A 16,906-nucleotide genomic window follows, 5' to 3' on the forward strand; every position below is an offset into this window, starting at 1 on the left:
ACTTGAACCCTCCATTTTGTCCACCCCCCTACAAAAGACTGCTTCTTACAGGGCTCGAAAAATCCTAAAAATGTTACTAGACCTGCAGGTCAAGTAACTTAAATAATTTACTCGACCTAACTGTAATGTACTTGACCCATAAACTGGTCCCAAATTGTGTGATCCTAGGCAAGTAGTTTACAGATTTGCCTTTTTCTTCATTCTCCCATATGATTGCACCTTCAAATATGTGACCTCAGCATTTCTGCAGTACAAAAAAACCTCTTTTATTTAAGTAGACTAAAGTTTTCTGCATACATCACAAGAATGTAGCCCACATGCCCATGATGTCTAGCCCACACAGCCTAGGACTTCTTTTAGTTTACTAACATCAGGGCAGGCGTGTTTCTCTATTTGTTCTAACACATATTTTACTAAACCATGATGTGATAACATATTGTCATCTACACACAGTAACATTCCAAGAAATGTCTAAAAACCTCTCCACTAAGTTGCAGCTTTACTGATAAAACTATATAGTGTATTCATCTTTGAAAATTGGGTTTCAGAAAACATATTCTTTGCACATCAACACAATGTATTCTGATTTGTTTTTATCCTATTAAAATGCTTTTTCGTCACATAAATATAAAAAAAGGGATTTCATAACAACTCATATTTTGAAATGTTTGTACAGTTGACTTAGTCATTTAAGTGTTGTTAGGAAAAACCTGACACCCTATATCATTTTATTTTACATTCTAAGCAGCACATCACACTGTTTACACCTTAAGTCCTGGAATTCTGCAGTCAGAAGGAAAATTAATTTTAAGAAAAACTGACTTTTGACCTCTGTGTGAACACAGAGCAAATGTGATGGTAGAAAAAGATTTAAAGGCATCTTTTATTGCCCCTCCACTTTCCAACTGAACAGAACACCTGTTCAGTGTCAACTTGCCAGAAGGGTCAAGCATGTATTAAAAATAGCTCGACCTGATCAAATGAGACTTGCCAATGCGAGTGGTCGAGTGGATTTTTCGAGCCCTGTCTTAAAATGTTAGCAGTTTACAGCTCTTTGAGGTGCAATACAAATGGACAACACAACTGCAATGCAGTACTGGAACAAGCACAGCAGTGTGGGTGTCCCATGTACTGTGCCTGTAGGTGCTGAGTGTCACTGGTTGGTCATTTGGATTTCCTGACTGTCGACCAACTGGCGGTCTACCTGAAGTGCTGAACAGATGAGCTCAGCTGATGCCTGCAGAACATAAGTAGTGCTTGCATTTGGAGGTAGTTGATTGTCTTCGCCTAGTGGGGCATGCCCCAGGTAGATCTTTTTGCAGTCTTTCAAAACACACACTTTCTTTCACCTTCTATTTCTTCCTCTGGCCCCTCTGGGATGTGTGTTCTGCCTTCAGTGTTACTCCTTACTCTCTGAAGCAACAGGCACTGCAGTATGGTATTTGAGGCACTGACCACTTCCTATTATGCTCTCGTAGCGTGGCATGCTTACAGACTGACACAGCTTATGAATGGGATTTAGAGGAGTATATGATGAATAACCTGTGGTGTAAAATAATTGAAAACTGCACACTTTCAGTGCTGGTATTGTTAATCTAGACTCTTGCGAGAATGTATATAGGGAAGGGGAGGGACATGGAAATGATCATTTTGGTTGTTCAGGAAACACTTACCTTTGTTTTTCTATGCACACCACTTCTTGAAGCGATAGGCAACAAGGTAACAATTGCACATCAATGCCAGAACGGATTTGCAATAACATTTGGATAGAACTGTGCACAGAACAGTTTGGTCAGTTAAACCTAAGCATTGGCATAGCAAATAGGTCCCGCCTTTGGGACCTTATACGTATTTAGTCATGCATCACATTAAACCTTTATCAGAAATAAACTGTGCTTGTGCATTCCTTCTCACACTTGGCATTATTCTGTAATGGTCAGAGCGTACCCTAGAGGGCACCACAATAAAGATAGCATTTGGAAGAAACATGTTCGTCCCCATATAGTCAACACCTAGAGGGCAAAAGCCCATGAAAAGAGAAGGTAAGAGAGCATTGCAGTGTAAGCACATATTCAGCCCCTAGTGGGCATAGTACATTACACATTTTCAGGCCTAGCAGGCCTGCTAGAATATTATTACAAACAAGGCCCTTAGAACAGAAACTACTCCCATCTGTAAAGCAAAAGCTCCAGCCATGAGAGCTTAAAAATACATTGAATGGTGGGAGAGGTAATGATTTTGGGATGCCCCCAGCCTAGTGTGGGGACCCCAGAAGATAAGCTGGACACACAGTGCAGGTCGTGCTGAACGTTTTGGTGGTGGTCTCATTGTCCTAGGGCCACCACAGGCTGAGTTATGGGCAAAAATGTGTTGTAAGAGTGCCCTGCAAAGCATTATAGGGCAAGTTTCTCCAGTGCAATGAATACGGAGAGCCGCATTGAGAGTTTCCCTCATGTTTTTTCTATTTAAAATGCGCCAGTTTGTATATTTTCCAACTGCTAAACTTGGGAAGAATTTAGGAATGGGGCTGCAAATTTAACCAGAGTTTAACCAGCGCTAATGTAAATCACTCCAATCTTCCGGTTGAGTTTGCACCACACACACCCCACACCACACGTGCACCGCACGCACACCACACACACCCCTCCCTCCAGCTTGCAGCCTTTGTGGGCGCAGACATGCAAAGAAACAGCAAGATGCCCGAGGAAGACTCCTAACACCACGAGCACGAAGCTGCAGAAAAAAAAAAGTAGTGTGCCGACACTAAGGTATGTGGTCGACCATGTAATAGGGCCTGTCTCCACCGTGGGAACAAAACAGCCTCAAGGCGGGACAAACCTAAAGCATTTACATGACAAACCAAAGGAACTTTTGAAAGTCAGGCCAAGGAACGATTGGAAATGATGACTGTATGATGGGCGTGGTGAAAGCCCACAAAAGTAGATTAAAGCATGTCGAGAAATGGCGCATGCACTCTTCCTAGGGTTGACCTGAAAAGGCACGACCATTGCCAAAGTTTACCATACCTAAAAGGGCTGTGGTGCGTTAAATAATGTTTGTTGGCTAGTAAGCAGCTGATTAAGACTCCAAGGGTAAGAGACCCCAAGTGCATCTTATTTTGAATGTCTAGAAGTTCACCGTCCGTATTTAATCTCCCACTTGGATGCACTGGCTTTTACTACCCCTTTTCTTGCCAGTTTTGGATAAAGGTTTATTTAAAGTATGTTGCTTGTCCAGTTTTCCATGGTCCATTAGTGGCTGTGACAGTACTACATTGAGGCACTCTAGTAGGCTTATTTGTTGGTAGAGGGTAATAGCTGATCTGGAATTTTGATGAGCCATAAATTTGGTCAGCGAGTGCTGTTTTAAAAACTTTTTTTTAATTGTATTTTTTTATTTATTCTTGTTCTTTAGTCTGTGTACATTCATAGGAGTCCGACCTGCACATGTATTTGTCTTTTGCCGCAAGAGTGAATTTACTCAGTGGCCTGGTTAACATTCCTTTATGAACACTGGCCCTACTTTTTTCACTTGCCAGGCAAATGCCATGTTTTTGTTTTGTAAACCTCGGGTCAAAGCCTTTCAGTTTCTTGGTATCATGACTGTCCTGTAGAATGCTGTAAATCTACCTTCCACTTAAGCTTATTAACCGAATTCTCCACAGGCTCAAATAATTTTGACTTTAAGGAACACCCTCAGCTCGATATTTAAACTGTCTCTTGCGGCTCCACTGTGCCACTCCTCCCAAACCATCCCCAAGACAGCACAACATAATGTCATTTATATTTCAACTATGCTATTTACATCATTTTAAAGCAAGACGCTGCCAACCTAGACCGCAGCATCTATGCTCCAGTTTGCTGTTATCTAGGGGAATCCATCAGCTGAGGATTGTGCATGCAATCTGTAGGCATGCTCTCCAACAGGACAAGATTGCACAAAAACACCCTTTTGCATGGTCAAGGCTTGCATTAATTCACAAACTTGCACCGAATCAGTCTCTGAACAATGATGGATAATGTCCCCAAGGTTAGAAACATTAGGCCATGTGTGTATGCACACGCTGTTTTCCCCCAAAAAAAATAATTTGGAAAACTAGAAAAACATGTTAACTTTATATCCAAGTTAGAGATGTTATTTTTACAACTTAATTAAAAAAAAATCTAAACGTATGCTTTGCAGTAATCTCTACTCGTGCACAACCCCGTTTTTACTACTTATGTCACAAAAATGGTGACATAATTTATTGTCTCTTAAGAATACCATAGTTGGAGCTGCTTTTCGTTGCATCAGTGTTTTCCTTTATTGAAATGTAATTGGACGTTGGGTCGTTACAGGGAATTCCCTCCACGTCAGTGGTGAGGTAAAGTCACACGTGATTTCTTTGATAATGTAATTTGTTGTGGTGATCGGGATCGTGAATAGTCCGTCGGGGCGATTTGTTTTGCTTACAGTCATTGGTGAATTTCAGTGACTTAAGTGAAATCTGACCCACCCATCAATTCCGTGTGGGAAGCAGTTATAGTTTATTTCAAGTAACTACACCTTGCGCCCTAAAGTAACTATAACTCGTGCCCTCGCCATGCCCTGCAGATATACAGCGCTCACCACAACTTACTTCTAAAACGTCATTTACAATATACATAGAACATCAGCAGTCAAATAATTGAAGGAAAAACTGCGAGGTGGGATGAGAGTTAGTTTTACCTTAGGACGCAAGCTATAGTTAATTGAGAAAACTTTAACTGCTGAATTTCAAAGGTTTAGTACAAGTAAATTCAGAATCTAACTATAACATCCCTGTAACATTTGGTATTTCAGTGAAAAAATATTTACTATAACACTGAGCCCTGTTTCTCCCAAATCAGTTGTTTGGCCTTTCACAGCAGCCTTTGGACGAATGAGCTGTGCGAAGTACCAGCCTCACCAGAACTGTATTTGGTCAGGAGCAGCATGTTCCATGATTTGATCCAAACCACCTGTGCTGGCTTTCAACCAGGTGCGGTTGCCTGCGGCCGTGTGGGCCCACCCTGCTTCTTTCCAACTAGCTGTGCATTGACTTTGACACCATGCTTATGACCTTAGGAGTGTGTAACAGTTTCCATTTGCTAACATATTTAATGCTTTTTTAAGAATCTATTTGAAATGTGGAAGACTGTTGGAGCGACTTTGTGAAAATGACTGGTACAAGCTTCCATTTGTGTAGCAACAAGTAGAAGACAGATGTTTGGAGCACCTCTAGGTAGGGCTATGAACCATGCACCAAAGCCACCATGGCAATCACTTGTGGACAGAGCACCTATGTTTCGAATATCAAGTTTGCATCAAACCCAACCAGGCAACTGGTGGCAGTGGGAGTCCTGCTTGAACTTAATCAGACCGGGACAACTGATTACTAGATAGCCACATTTGAGCCAACACAGCTTGCAGCGAACAGACTTGGCGTTTTCAAATCGAACGGTAATCCAGTCTGTTGAATGCCAGCATAGCAAACCCAAAATTAAAACGATCGGATAGTTAAAGTAGATGCAAGATTACCCTTTTAAAAATTAACATTTCACCCCTTTGCTTTCTTTCGGATAGGATTGTTGGATAATTGTGACTGGTGTCCAGTTTTTAAAATGTTCTGCATTTAATGGCTGTTAAGAGTGCTTTGCTTATAGTATGAGGTAAAAAGAAATTCAGTCTTTCAGACCAGAGGGCTAAAACGCTTAATCTACAACTGAAAATGTTGTTTTTTTTATTTCTAAAGGCTGAAGTTGTCTCCTAGTCCAATATCCAATGTGACTGTTTCTCGAGCCTCATCCAGTCGTAGTGTACGCACAACAAGAGGGAAGAGAAAGAGAGTGGATGTGGAGGAGTCGGAGGCTAGTAGTAGTGTTCGGATATCCCATTCTGCTTCTGCTACTGGAAATATTACAATTGAAGAACTGGATATAGATGGGAAATTCATACGCCTGAAGAATACCTCTGAACAGGTAGACATTGTTCTTTTAATTTCAGCAACTAGTTTAAGGGCAGTACAATTTCTATGCTCTTTATGCGTAGAAGATTGTCTGTGGGTCAAGGAAAATAAGTCTGAATGTTTGTGTTCGCAAGACTAGTTGGTTCAACCTCCTGTGGTACAAACTCTTGTATGCAATGCCACTTTGTTTTTGCAGGAAAAATGACAATGTGTCCCAAAAATATTTGTGAAGGGGAAAAACCGTGAGAGATTGCAGACCGTTCTTAAATATTATTCAATTTCTTGTTTTACGTAACAAGAGCTACCCAAAAAATTGCTACAAACTGAAACGGAATAAGATTGGAAACAGTTTTACTAGACTAATAGTGCATTTTATTTAGGAGTGCTTTTAATACCATTTCGGTAAAACATTTAATCAAACTTGTTTGATACATGCCAATATTTAGACCTCTTCAGTCTGATGTAGCTTGGCTCCAGTGGCATGCCCATACGTGGTGCCTTGTGCACAGTGCCCCTGGAACCAAGCAACATCTGACTGAAGATGCCTCAGAGTAGGGTGATTTTACACATTAGTGGTAATCAGTCATGTCTGAACTATGGGTATTACACTAAAGTAAAATGTGCAGGAGGATTTGTCTGCTGGAGTTGCTTCCAAAGGTTAGGTGGAAGAAATTTCGCTAATAGTTGGAATTTTTTTTCTAGTTTTGGCTTTTAGGTGCTTTAAATACATCGGAAAGCTGGTGAAATGACACCAAAGCAAACATAAAGATGATCGGGAGTGGTTAATAAAGAATACAGTTATTGGTGTGGTTTTTCGGAACACAGTAAGAGTGGAAGCTTTTTGTGTGTATTAAGACTACCCACAAGCATGTGGAAATACTGCTTCTGTTTTGTGTGATGTGCAAACTCCCCATGTCCATACTCCCAGCTTGTGAATCTAGAAATTCAAAGTGCTGTTGGAAAATGAGACTGAAAAACCACATCTCCTACACTAGGCTACCAGACCACTTTAATGTAGCTGTTAACTGTTCTGTTCATTTCCAATCGTTACTGTAAGACTGGAACGTTGGTTTTGTATGTAGGCAGCAGCAGTAGTAGAAGTGCCATTGCAGTTACCATTGCTACATGCCGTTTTCAGGCTTGTGCTTGCAGGCCTCCCTCAACACTGCATCCACCATACAGATGTTAATCCATTCATCGGGGTTGATTTTTGGTAGTTGCTCACAGGTTCAAAGCAGAACTTGTGATGCTTCAACTACATGGCTACCACCGACTCTGGTTTAAAAAAAAAAAAAAAAAAAAAAGTAGAATTTCTTCTGTTTGTGCACAAGGCTAAACAAAATTGGAAGTGTTTTCCTGAGGTGGACGTTGGTGAGACAGTTGCGTGGACTGCATAATTTCTCCAGTATTGGATCTTTCATAGATTCACATGCTTGAATCATCCCCGTCGTCGAGGTGGGAGCCTCACGGTAAACTTAAATATATAAAAAGCAGTAAGTCAGTAAAAATAAAACCAGTAGGCCCAAATAGGCCTCATAAGGTATTTTACAGTCTATCCACTTTGTTTTGTGAAAAAACCCAAACTTGAGTATCAACCAATCAGGATTCAGCCCCTCCCAAACACTCCCAACAGAGGCTGAATTCCCTCAGATTTTCTACCGCACGTCGTGTGAAGGGAGTCTCCCTGAGCTCTGCTCAGTTTTTTTCCTATTTTCTGACTGAAGATTGTTTTTTCTCTCAGGAAACTAGTTACAACTTTACTATGTCTGAAAAGGCAAAGAAGGGTCTGTTCAGAGACTGTGACAACTGTGGGAAGAAGAGACTACATATTGATGACCCCCACAAGAAGTGTATTTACTGCCTTCATCCAGACCATAAGGTGAGAGACTTCAAAATCTGTCGCACCTTTAGTCAAAAAACCCTCAAAGACCGAGAGGGTAGATTTCTCTTATGGCTGCAAAAACAGAAAGCCTTAGAGCATCCTTCATCAGACAGCGAAGAGTCACCACAAACTTCTCGCCCTCAGAAAAGAACAGGTGAGAGAGATAGAGGTGCGGATGAACCACCAAGAAAAATGCACAAAAAGACTAAACAAGTCTTAACTGAAGAGGCAGTTAAACATGGACCAAAAAAGGTTCATTCAGAACCTACTACGCCGTTACACCGGAAAAGCACCTCAAAGAAACCATCCCTGTCTCTGTCACCACAAAAAGAGACAGAAAAACTCTTTTTGGTGAAAAAACAACCGTCGACGACCGCCCCGTCGACGACAGGGTCGACGGTAACAGCGACCACGGTATCGTCGACGTTCACAACACCATCCTCACCGATGATTATGACGTCGTCGCCTTTGTCATCGACGACGATTATTACTGCAAAAATCTTCAAAAGAGCTTCGTCGGCAACCACATCGTCGACAGCGGAGGCCTCCTGGGTTCACAAATCATCCAGGGCACTCCCATCTACGCAAACTACGTCGGCGAAGCGACCGTCGTCGTTAAAATACCCGTCGACGAAGGGACCGTCGACTAAGGAAAAGACGCAGTCATGGACGGAAGCGTCGACGAGAGACCCGTCGACGAGAGACCCGTCGACGACAGTACAGTTGACGACAGTACCGTCGACGAGGGAGCCGTCGACGAGGGAACCGTCGACGATGGATCCGACGATCACCACAGCATTAACAGTTTACAAACCTTTGGACATTTCACCAGCTCATTCCTCATACCATCATGAGGACTCCACCAGATTCTTACCCCTTTCCCTTATTAATATAGGGGACAAGCCATCTGACATTTTGCCAATGCATACATCACCAAGTAAGGTACTGCCATACCCACCGCAACATCTTTTAGACGATGAGGATGATGTTCAAGGAATGTTTGGGGCAGCTAGTAGCCCGTCCCAACTAAATGTCAAATGTCAAGAGTTTGATGAAGAAGAGGATCAACATTACCAGCATAGTTATGCTTCAACATCTTATCCACAGGCAAACCAACCATCGCCTCTAGCTATGCCTAGCACATTAGTGACAGATTTACAACATATGTCGAAGGACTACTATAAAAGGTTCCCACCGTCAACTCAGTCCACGCCACCTAGACCTCAGAGTTACCAGCAAGCTCAAACTACTAATGTTTCCGAAACGCCACAGGCTAGTAGACCTGTAACTAGCCAAGCTCCGGAAGCTTACCTCTCGTCGGACGACGAAAGGGAAGAGGGCGAGCTAGCAGATTCAGCGGCTAGTGAATGGGACGACTATCTCGTTCCCACACCATCTCCACCTCCAGCAGCTCCAGTGGATTCTCCTCCAGAAGACATAGGAGGTTTCCATAATATCATAGAGAGAGCGGCGAAACGTTTTGGCCTGGAAATTGTTTCCCATGAAACTGAGTGTTTTTTGTATGACTTTAAAGAGCCATCAAAGAGATCTGTAAGAGCCATACCTATTGTGGATTTCTTATGGCAGGAGGGTTTGAAGGCAATGAAAAACCCGGCAACAGTGCCTTCACAAATGCCAAGGCTAGAGAAAAAATACAAGGCCCCAGATGATTCTCCGGCCTGTTTAGTCTCACAACCAAAACCTGACTCGGTTATATCACAGGCGGCTCAACGACGATCCAAAAACCCCTCTACACCTATTGCGTCTCCCCCAGACAAAGAGGGAAGGAGACTAGACAATATCGGTAAGAAATTCTCCTCGGTTGCTGCAGTAACGGTCAAGGCGGCAAATTCCCTCGCCATCCTGGGAAGGTACGATCGGCAGATGTGGGCAGACATGTCCGTTTTTGTAGATTCACTGCCAGAAGATCTCAAGGTGGAGGCAAAAAAGGTCTTGCAGGAGGGAGAAAGGGTTTCCGCAGAGATAATAGACAGTGCAATAGATATTTCCCTCACTGGCTTTCGACAATTAGCTGGAGCAGCAGTCCTGCGCAGACAAGGGTGGCTTAAAGCTACTTCATTCAGACCAGAAGTCCAGACTCGTGTTCTCGACATGCCCTTCGATGGAGAGAGTTTGTTTGGCAAACATGTCGATGATATGCTGCAGGCTATCAAGACGGATACCGATACGGCAAAATCCCTAGGTACCCTGCAATATAAAAAACTACCTTTTCGTGGAGCAAGGGGTAGAGGTAATTACTCCTTTCGAGGTGGATACCAACAATACAGGTCACAATATACATCTTCCTCCACAGGACCAGGACATCAGCACCATCAACAACAGCAGCATTATCGATTACCACCAGCCGCAGCTTACAAACATCCGGCTAGAGGAAGAGGAGCTGCCCGAGCAAGAGATACAGGCAGAAAGCAATGACCAGCGGATAATCTCAACACCTCCCCAATCAATATTGAAGGTCGGAGGTCGCATCAATTCTTATTTCCCCAAGTGGAAGGCTATAACATCGGACAGATGGGTACTAGATGTGGTGACCAGAGGTCATACTCTGGAATTTATCCAAACATCACCGAGTGTCCCTCCATCGGGTACACCGCCTCTGAGGTTGAGCCAACTTCTCAGGGAAGTAAGGATAATGCTAACAAAAGGAGCAATAGAACCAGTCCCTTTATCTCAAAGGAACAAGGGATTCTATTCCCGGTTTTTCCTTCTCAAGAAACCCTCAGGAGACTGGCGCCCCATCCTGGACTTGAGAGCACTAAACAAGTTTCTAAAGAAACAATCGTTCAGGATGGTAACGTTGCAGGATGTCCTGCGTCTCTTAAACACGGGCGATTGGATGGCATCCCTAGACCTCCAGGATGCTTATTTTCATATCCCCATATATCGCAACCATCGCAAATTTTTAAGGTTCAGGGTAGGAAGTATGTACCTCCAATTCCGGGTTCTACCATTCGGTCTCAAATCAGCCCCCAGAATCTTCACAAAAATGCTAGCTCCAGTAGCAGCACATCTTCGCCAGGCAGGTATCCAGGTCTTCCCTTACCTGGACGACTGGCTTATAAAGGCACCCTCAAAATTCCAAGTAACAAATCATATTTCCTATTGCCTTCATTTGTTACACAGCCTGGGGTTTGTAGTCAACTACCAGAAATCTCAGATATACCCCAAACAAGAATTGAGTTTCTTGGGAGCAATTTTGGACACAGTACGCAGCAAAGCGTACCCATCACACGAGAGGAAACAAAAGTTAACCTCGTTGGCAGACAACCTATCCAGAAAAAAGTTTGTTTCAGTCCGCATCTACAAATCATTGCTCGGAATGATATCATCGTGCATTCCGCTAGTCCCAGATTGCAGGCTCCATATGCGACCCCTGCAAGAGCAATTGGACATACAATGGACACAGGTCCTCGGCTCCTTCGAAGACAAGATTCGCATAACGCCTCTAATGAAGAACACTATGAGGTGGTGGGCGACTCCAACCAATTTCTCAAAAGGGCTGTCTTTTCTTCTTCAAACACCAAGTTACATAGTAACAACGGATGCCTCTCTCGAAGGATGGGGTGCACATTGCCAGGACCTGCAAATCAGCGGAATCTGGAATCAGCAAGAGAGCCAGCTCCACATCAATTATCTAGAACTCAAAGCAATACACTTAGCTCTAAAAGCTTTCTTGCCAAAGATACAATGTTCAAGCGTCTTAATCCGGACGGACAACATGACCAGCATGTTTTATCTAAACAAGCAAGGAGGCACAAGGTCCCTACAACTCTCGCAGCTAGCCCAACAAATTTGGACATGGGCCATCAAACACAATATTTCACTAAAAGCGGAGCATGTGCCAGGACAGATCAATGTTGTAGGAAGTTGGCTCTGTATGTGCTATTTCAAAGTAAGGAATAGCATGCACAGAGTCCAAGGGTTCCCCTTAGAGGTAAGATAGTGGCAAAAAGAGATAATACTAATGCTCTATTTTGTGGTAGTGTGGTCGAGCAGTAGGCTTATCCAAGGAGTAGTGTTAAGCATTTGTTGTACATACACATAGACAATAAATGAGGTACACACACTCCGAGACAAATCCAGCCAATAGGTTTTTATATAGAAAAATATATTTTCTTAGTTTATTTTAAGAACCACAGGTTCAAATTCTACATGTAATATCTCATTCGAAAGGTATTGCAGGTAAGTACTTTAGGAACTTCAAATCATCAAAATTGCATGTATACTTTTCAAGTTATTCACAAATAGCTGTTTTAAAAGTGGACACTTAGTGCAATTTTCACAGTTCCTAGGGGAGGTAAGTATTTGTTAGGTTAACCAGGTAAGTAGGACACTTACAGGGTTCAGTTCTTGGTCCAAGGTAGCCCACCGTTGGGGGTTCAGAGCAACCCCAAAGTCACCACACCAGCAGCTCAGGGCCGGTCAGGTGCAGAGTTCAAAGTGGTGCCCAAAACACATAGGCTAGAATGGAGAGAAGGGGGTGCCCCGGTTCCGGTCTGCTTGCAGGTAAGTACCCGCGTCTTCGGAGGGCAGACCAGGGGGGTTTTGTAGGGCACCGGGGGGGACACAAGCCCACACAGAAATTTCACCCTCAGCAGCGCGGGGGCGGCCGGGTGCAGTGTAGAAACAAGCGTCGGGTTTGTAATGGAAGTCAATGGGAGATCTAGGGATCTCTTCAGCGCTGCAGGCAGGCAAGGGGGGGGTTCCTCGGGGAAACCTCCACTTGATCAAGGGAGAGGGACTCCTGGGGGTCACTCCTCCAGTGAAAGTCCGGTCCTTCAGGTCCTGGGGGCTGCGGGTGCAGGGTCTCTCCCAGGTGTCGGGACTTAGGATTCAAAGAGTCGCGGTCAGGGGAAGCCTCGGGATTCCCTCTGCAGGCGGCGCTGTGGGGGCTCAGGGGGGACAGGTTTTTGTACTCAGTCTTAGAGTAGTCCTGGGGTCCCTCCTGAGGTGTTGGATCGCCACCAGCCGAGTCGGGGTCGCCGGGTGCAGTGTTGCAAGTCTCACGCTTCTTGCGGGGAGCTTGCAGGGTTCTTTAAAGCTGCTGGAAACAAAGTTGCAGCTTTTCTTGGAGCAGGTCCGCTGTCCTCGGGAGTTTCTTGTCTTTTCGAAGCCGGGGCAGTCCTCAGAGGATGTCGAGGTCGCTGGTCCCTTTGGAAGGCGTCGCTGGAGCAGGATCTTTGGAAGGCAGGAGACAGGCCGGTGAGTTTCTGGAGCCAAGGCAGTTGTCGTCTTCTGGTCTTCCTCTGCAGGGGTTTTCAGCTAAGCAGTCCTTCTTCTTGTAGTTGCAGGAATCTAATTTTCTAGGGTTCAGGGTAGCCCTTAAATACTAAATTTAAGGGCGTGTTTTAGGTCTGGGGGGTTAGTAGCCAATGGCTACTAGCCCTGAGGGTGGGTACACCCTCTTTGTGCCTCCTCCCAAGGGGAGGGGGTCACAATCCTAACCCTATTGGGGGAATCCTCCATCTGCAAGATGGAGGATTTCTAAAAGTTAGAGTCACTTCAGCTCAGGACACCTTAGGGGCTGTCCTGACTGGCCAGTGACTCCTCCTTGTTTTTCTCATTATTTTCTCCGGCCTTGCCGCCAAAAGTGGGGCCTGGCCGGAGGGGGCGGGCAACTCCACTAGCTGGAGTGTCCTGCTGGGTTGGCACAAAGGAGGTGAGCCTTTGAGGCTCACCGCCAGGTGTGACAATTCCTGCCTGGGGGAGGTGTTAGCATCTCCACCCAGTGCAGGCTTTGTTACTGGCCTCAGAGTGACAAAGGCACTCTCCCCATGGGGCCAGAAACATGTCTCGGTTTGTGGCAGGCTGCTAAAACTAGTCAGCCTACACAGATAGTCGGTTAAGTTTCAGGGGGCACCTCTAAGGTGCCCTCTGGGGTGTATTTTACAATAAAATGTACACTGGCATCAGTGTGCATTTATTGTGCTGAGAAGTTTGATACCAAACTTCCCAGTTTTCAGTGTAGCCATTATGGTGCTGTGGAGTTCGTGTAAAACAGACTCCCAGACCATATACTCTTATGGCTACCCTGCACTTACAATGTCTAAGGTTTTGTTTAGACACTGTAGGGGCACAGTGCTCATGCACTGGTACCCTCACCTATGGTATAGTGCACCCTGCCTTAGGGCTGTAAGGCCTGCTAGAGGGGTGTCTTACCTATACTGCATAGGCAGTGAGAGGCTGGCATGGCACCCTGAGGGGAGTGCCATGTCGACTTACTCATTTTGTTCTCACTAGCACACACAGGCTTGTAAGCAGTGTGTCTGTGCTGAGTGAGGGGTCTCTAGGGTGGCATAAGACATGCTGCAGCCCTTAGAGACCTTTCTTGGCATCAGGGCCCTTGGTACTAGAAGTACCAGTTACAAGGGACTTATCTGAATGCCAGGGTGTGCCAATTGTGGATACAATGGTACATTTTAGGTGAAGGAACACTGGGGCTGGGGCCTGGTTAGCAGGGTCCAGCACACTTCTCAGTCAAGTCAGCATCAGTATCAGGCAAAAAGTGGGGGGTAACTGCAACAGGGAGCCATTTCTTTACAAATGTTCTAGCAGACACCTTGAGCAGGACAGTCATTCCTTATCACGAGTGGGAGCTAGACCAGAAAACTCTCAATGGCCTGTTTCTATTATGGGGCAAACCAAACTTAGACCTATTTGCCACTCTCGAGAACAAGAAATGCCAGTTCTACGCAAGTTGGCTTCCCCAAAAAGATTCGTGGGGGAATGCGTTTTCGATGAGATGGTCAGGAGTTTATGCCTACGCTTTTCCTCCGATCCCGCTCATTCCGAGAGTCATCAGGAAAATGAAGACGGAGGGGTGTCGACTTCTACTCATAGCTCCCAGATGGCCCAGACAAATATGGTATACGGAGCTCCTCATGCTCTCCGAACGACCACATCTACCACTCAGACAGAGTCCGACTCTTTTAACGATGCACCAGGGACAAGTCACACACCCACATCCGTCGTCTCTTCATTTGTCGGCTTGGCTCCTGAACACAATGAATACTTAAATCTCAATCTCCCCAGAGTGTAGAGACATCTTAGCAAAAGCTAGAGCTGACACTACCAACAAAACCTATAGACTTAAATGGAAACGGTTTTGTGTTTGGTGTGCAGCCGAAAATATACATCCTTTATCTTCTACTCCGGAACAGATACTTCCATATCTCCTGCTCCTGGCAAAATCAGGACTTGCATATTCTTCCATACGGGTACATCTGGCAGCAATCTCCAGATACCGCAGATCACCAGATAGACTCTCTTTGTGTTCCACAAGAATTGTCAAACAATTTATGAAGGGCCTTTTTCGGGTCTTCCCGCCAATTAGGAAACCCCCGCCTCTATGGTCATTGAATGTTGTGTTGATGCAACTCATGAAAGCTCCTTTTGAGCCGATCCACAAAGCTGACCTAAAATTCCTCGCATGGAAAACAGCGTTACTGTTAGCTCTTACTTCGGCAAAAAGAGTCAGTGACATTCAGGCTTTCACCATCAAACAGCCGTTCCTCCAGTTTACAAACTCGGGTGTCATCCTGCGGACAAATCCTAAATTCATTCCGAAAGTTCCCTCAACATTTCATTTAAATGAACCAGTCATCTTAAAAACCTTTTTTCCAAATCCGCAAACAGTGGCGGAAAAAACATTACATTCTCTCGATATTAAAAGATGTTTAAAGTTTTATCTACAGAAAACTCAGGCCATCCGCCAGTCGGATCAATTATTTGTAGCATTCGGCGGAACAAAGAAGGGACACGCGGTGTCCAAACAGACTTTGGCAAGATGGATTGGCCTGGCGATTCAATTCTGCCATTCAAAAGCAGGAAAGCCGCTCCACACCAAGGTGAGAGCCCACTCTACAAGATCGGTAGCCACTTCAGCGGCACTCTTTGCAGGTGTACCACTACATAGCATCTGTAGAGCAGCAACATGGTCCAGCCAACACACATTTACAAGACATTACTGTCTAGAGACAAACCAGGTCGATACAGCAGTGGGACAAGCAGTGCTGAGGCATCTATTTCGTTAAGGTGAGCCTCTTACACATCCCACCACCACACTCGAGGTATGGTCATTAATGGTTCATTTTCTTCTACTGTTTAACGTGTCGTATTCTCCATAATAGCATAAACTGTGTCAGGATTTCTTGCCACACACATTTTATTGCTTTTATATTCGTATGTTTGTGAATATAAATATAATTATATGTAAGTGCATATTTAAAACTGAACTAATGTGAATCACATCACGTATAGAATTACGATGGAATTACAGTCAATGTAATTCAGTAAGTAAGAAAACATTACTGCTCGTTACTCGGATTCAAGCATGTGAATCTATGAAAGATCCAATACTGGAGAAGAAAATTAGTTACTTACCTGTAACTGCAGTTCTCCAGTATTGGTATCTTTCATAGATTCACATGCGACCCACCCTCCTCCCCTCAGAGGCTCCCCTATTATACAGATATTAAACTTCACACTCCTAATAGAAAATCTGAGGGAATTCAGCCTCTGTTGGGAGTGTTTGGGAGGGGCTGAATCCTGATTGGTTGATACTCAAGTTTGGGTCTTTTCACAAAACAAAGTGGATAGACTGTAAAATACCTTATGAGGCCTATTTGGGCCTACTGGTTTTATTTTTACTGACTTACTGCTTTTTATATATTTAAGTTTACCGTGAGGCTCCCACCTCGACGACGGGGATGATTCAAGCATGTGAATCTATGAAAGATACCAATACTGGAGAACTGCAGTTACAGGTAAGTAACTAATTTTCTTGGGTAATATCAAAACGGCTTACCTGCTGTCTGCACTAAAGGAATACTGCTTCTTGCCCATGCACTCAACTGTCCAATGACTCTCCAATGAGGCCTATTTTTCTTCCCCAAGTCACAAACATGGGAGCCACAGAAAGTTCATTTGGTGGTTTTGAATTCCTTCTCCAACTAAATGTTGGGCATAGTTGACTTTGTGCTGCATAAAAACTCATAAAGAGAGAACAAAAGCTGAAACACAATTTATTTTCAGTCCTC

General features: G+C 44.3%; 1 protein-coding gene across 1 annotated transcript in view; it reads left to right on the forward strand.

Annotated features, from left to right (window-relative positions):
- LMNB1 (lamin B1) overlaps positions 1 to 16,906 on the forward strand; it is an 84,684-nt gene that overhangs the window by 39,054 nt on the left and 28,724 nt on the right. Inside the window, exon 7 of the mRNA XM_069227260.1 lies at positions 5,753 to 5,978. Coding sequence (XP_069083361.1) covers positions 5,753 to 5,978 — 226 coding nt within the window. The remainder of the gene's footprint in view (positions 1 to 5,752; positions 5,979 to 16,906) is intronic.

Source organism: Pleurodeles waltl, chromosome 1_1 (assembly GCF_031143425.1).
Source record: "Pleurodeles waltl isolate 20211129_DDA chromosome 1_1, aPleWal1.hap1.20221129, whole genome shotgun sequence".
Classification (NCBI taxonomy): domain Eukaryota; kingdom Metazoa; phylum Chordata; class Amphibia; order Caudata; family Salamandridae; genus Pleurodeles; species Pleurodeles waltl.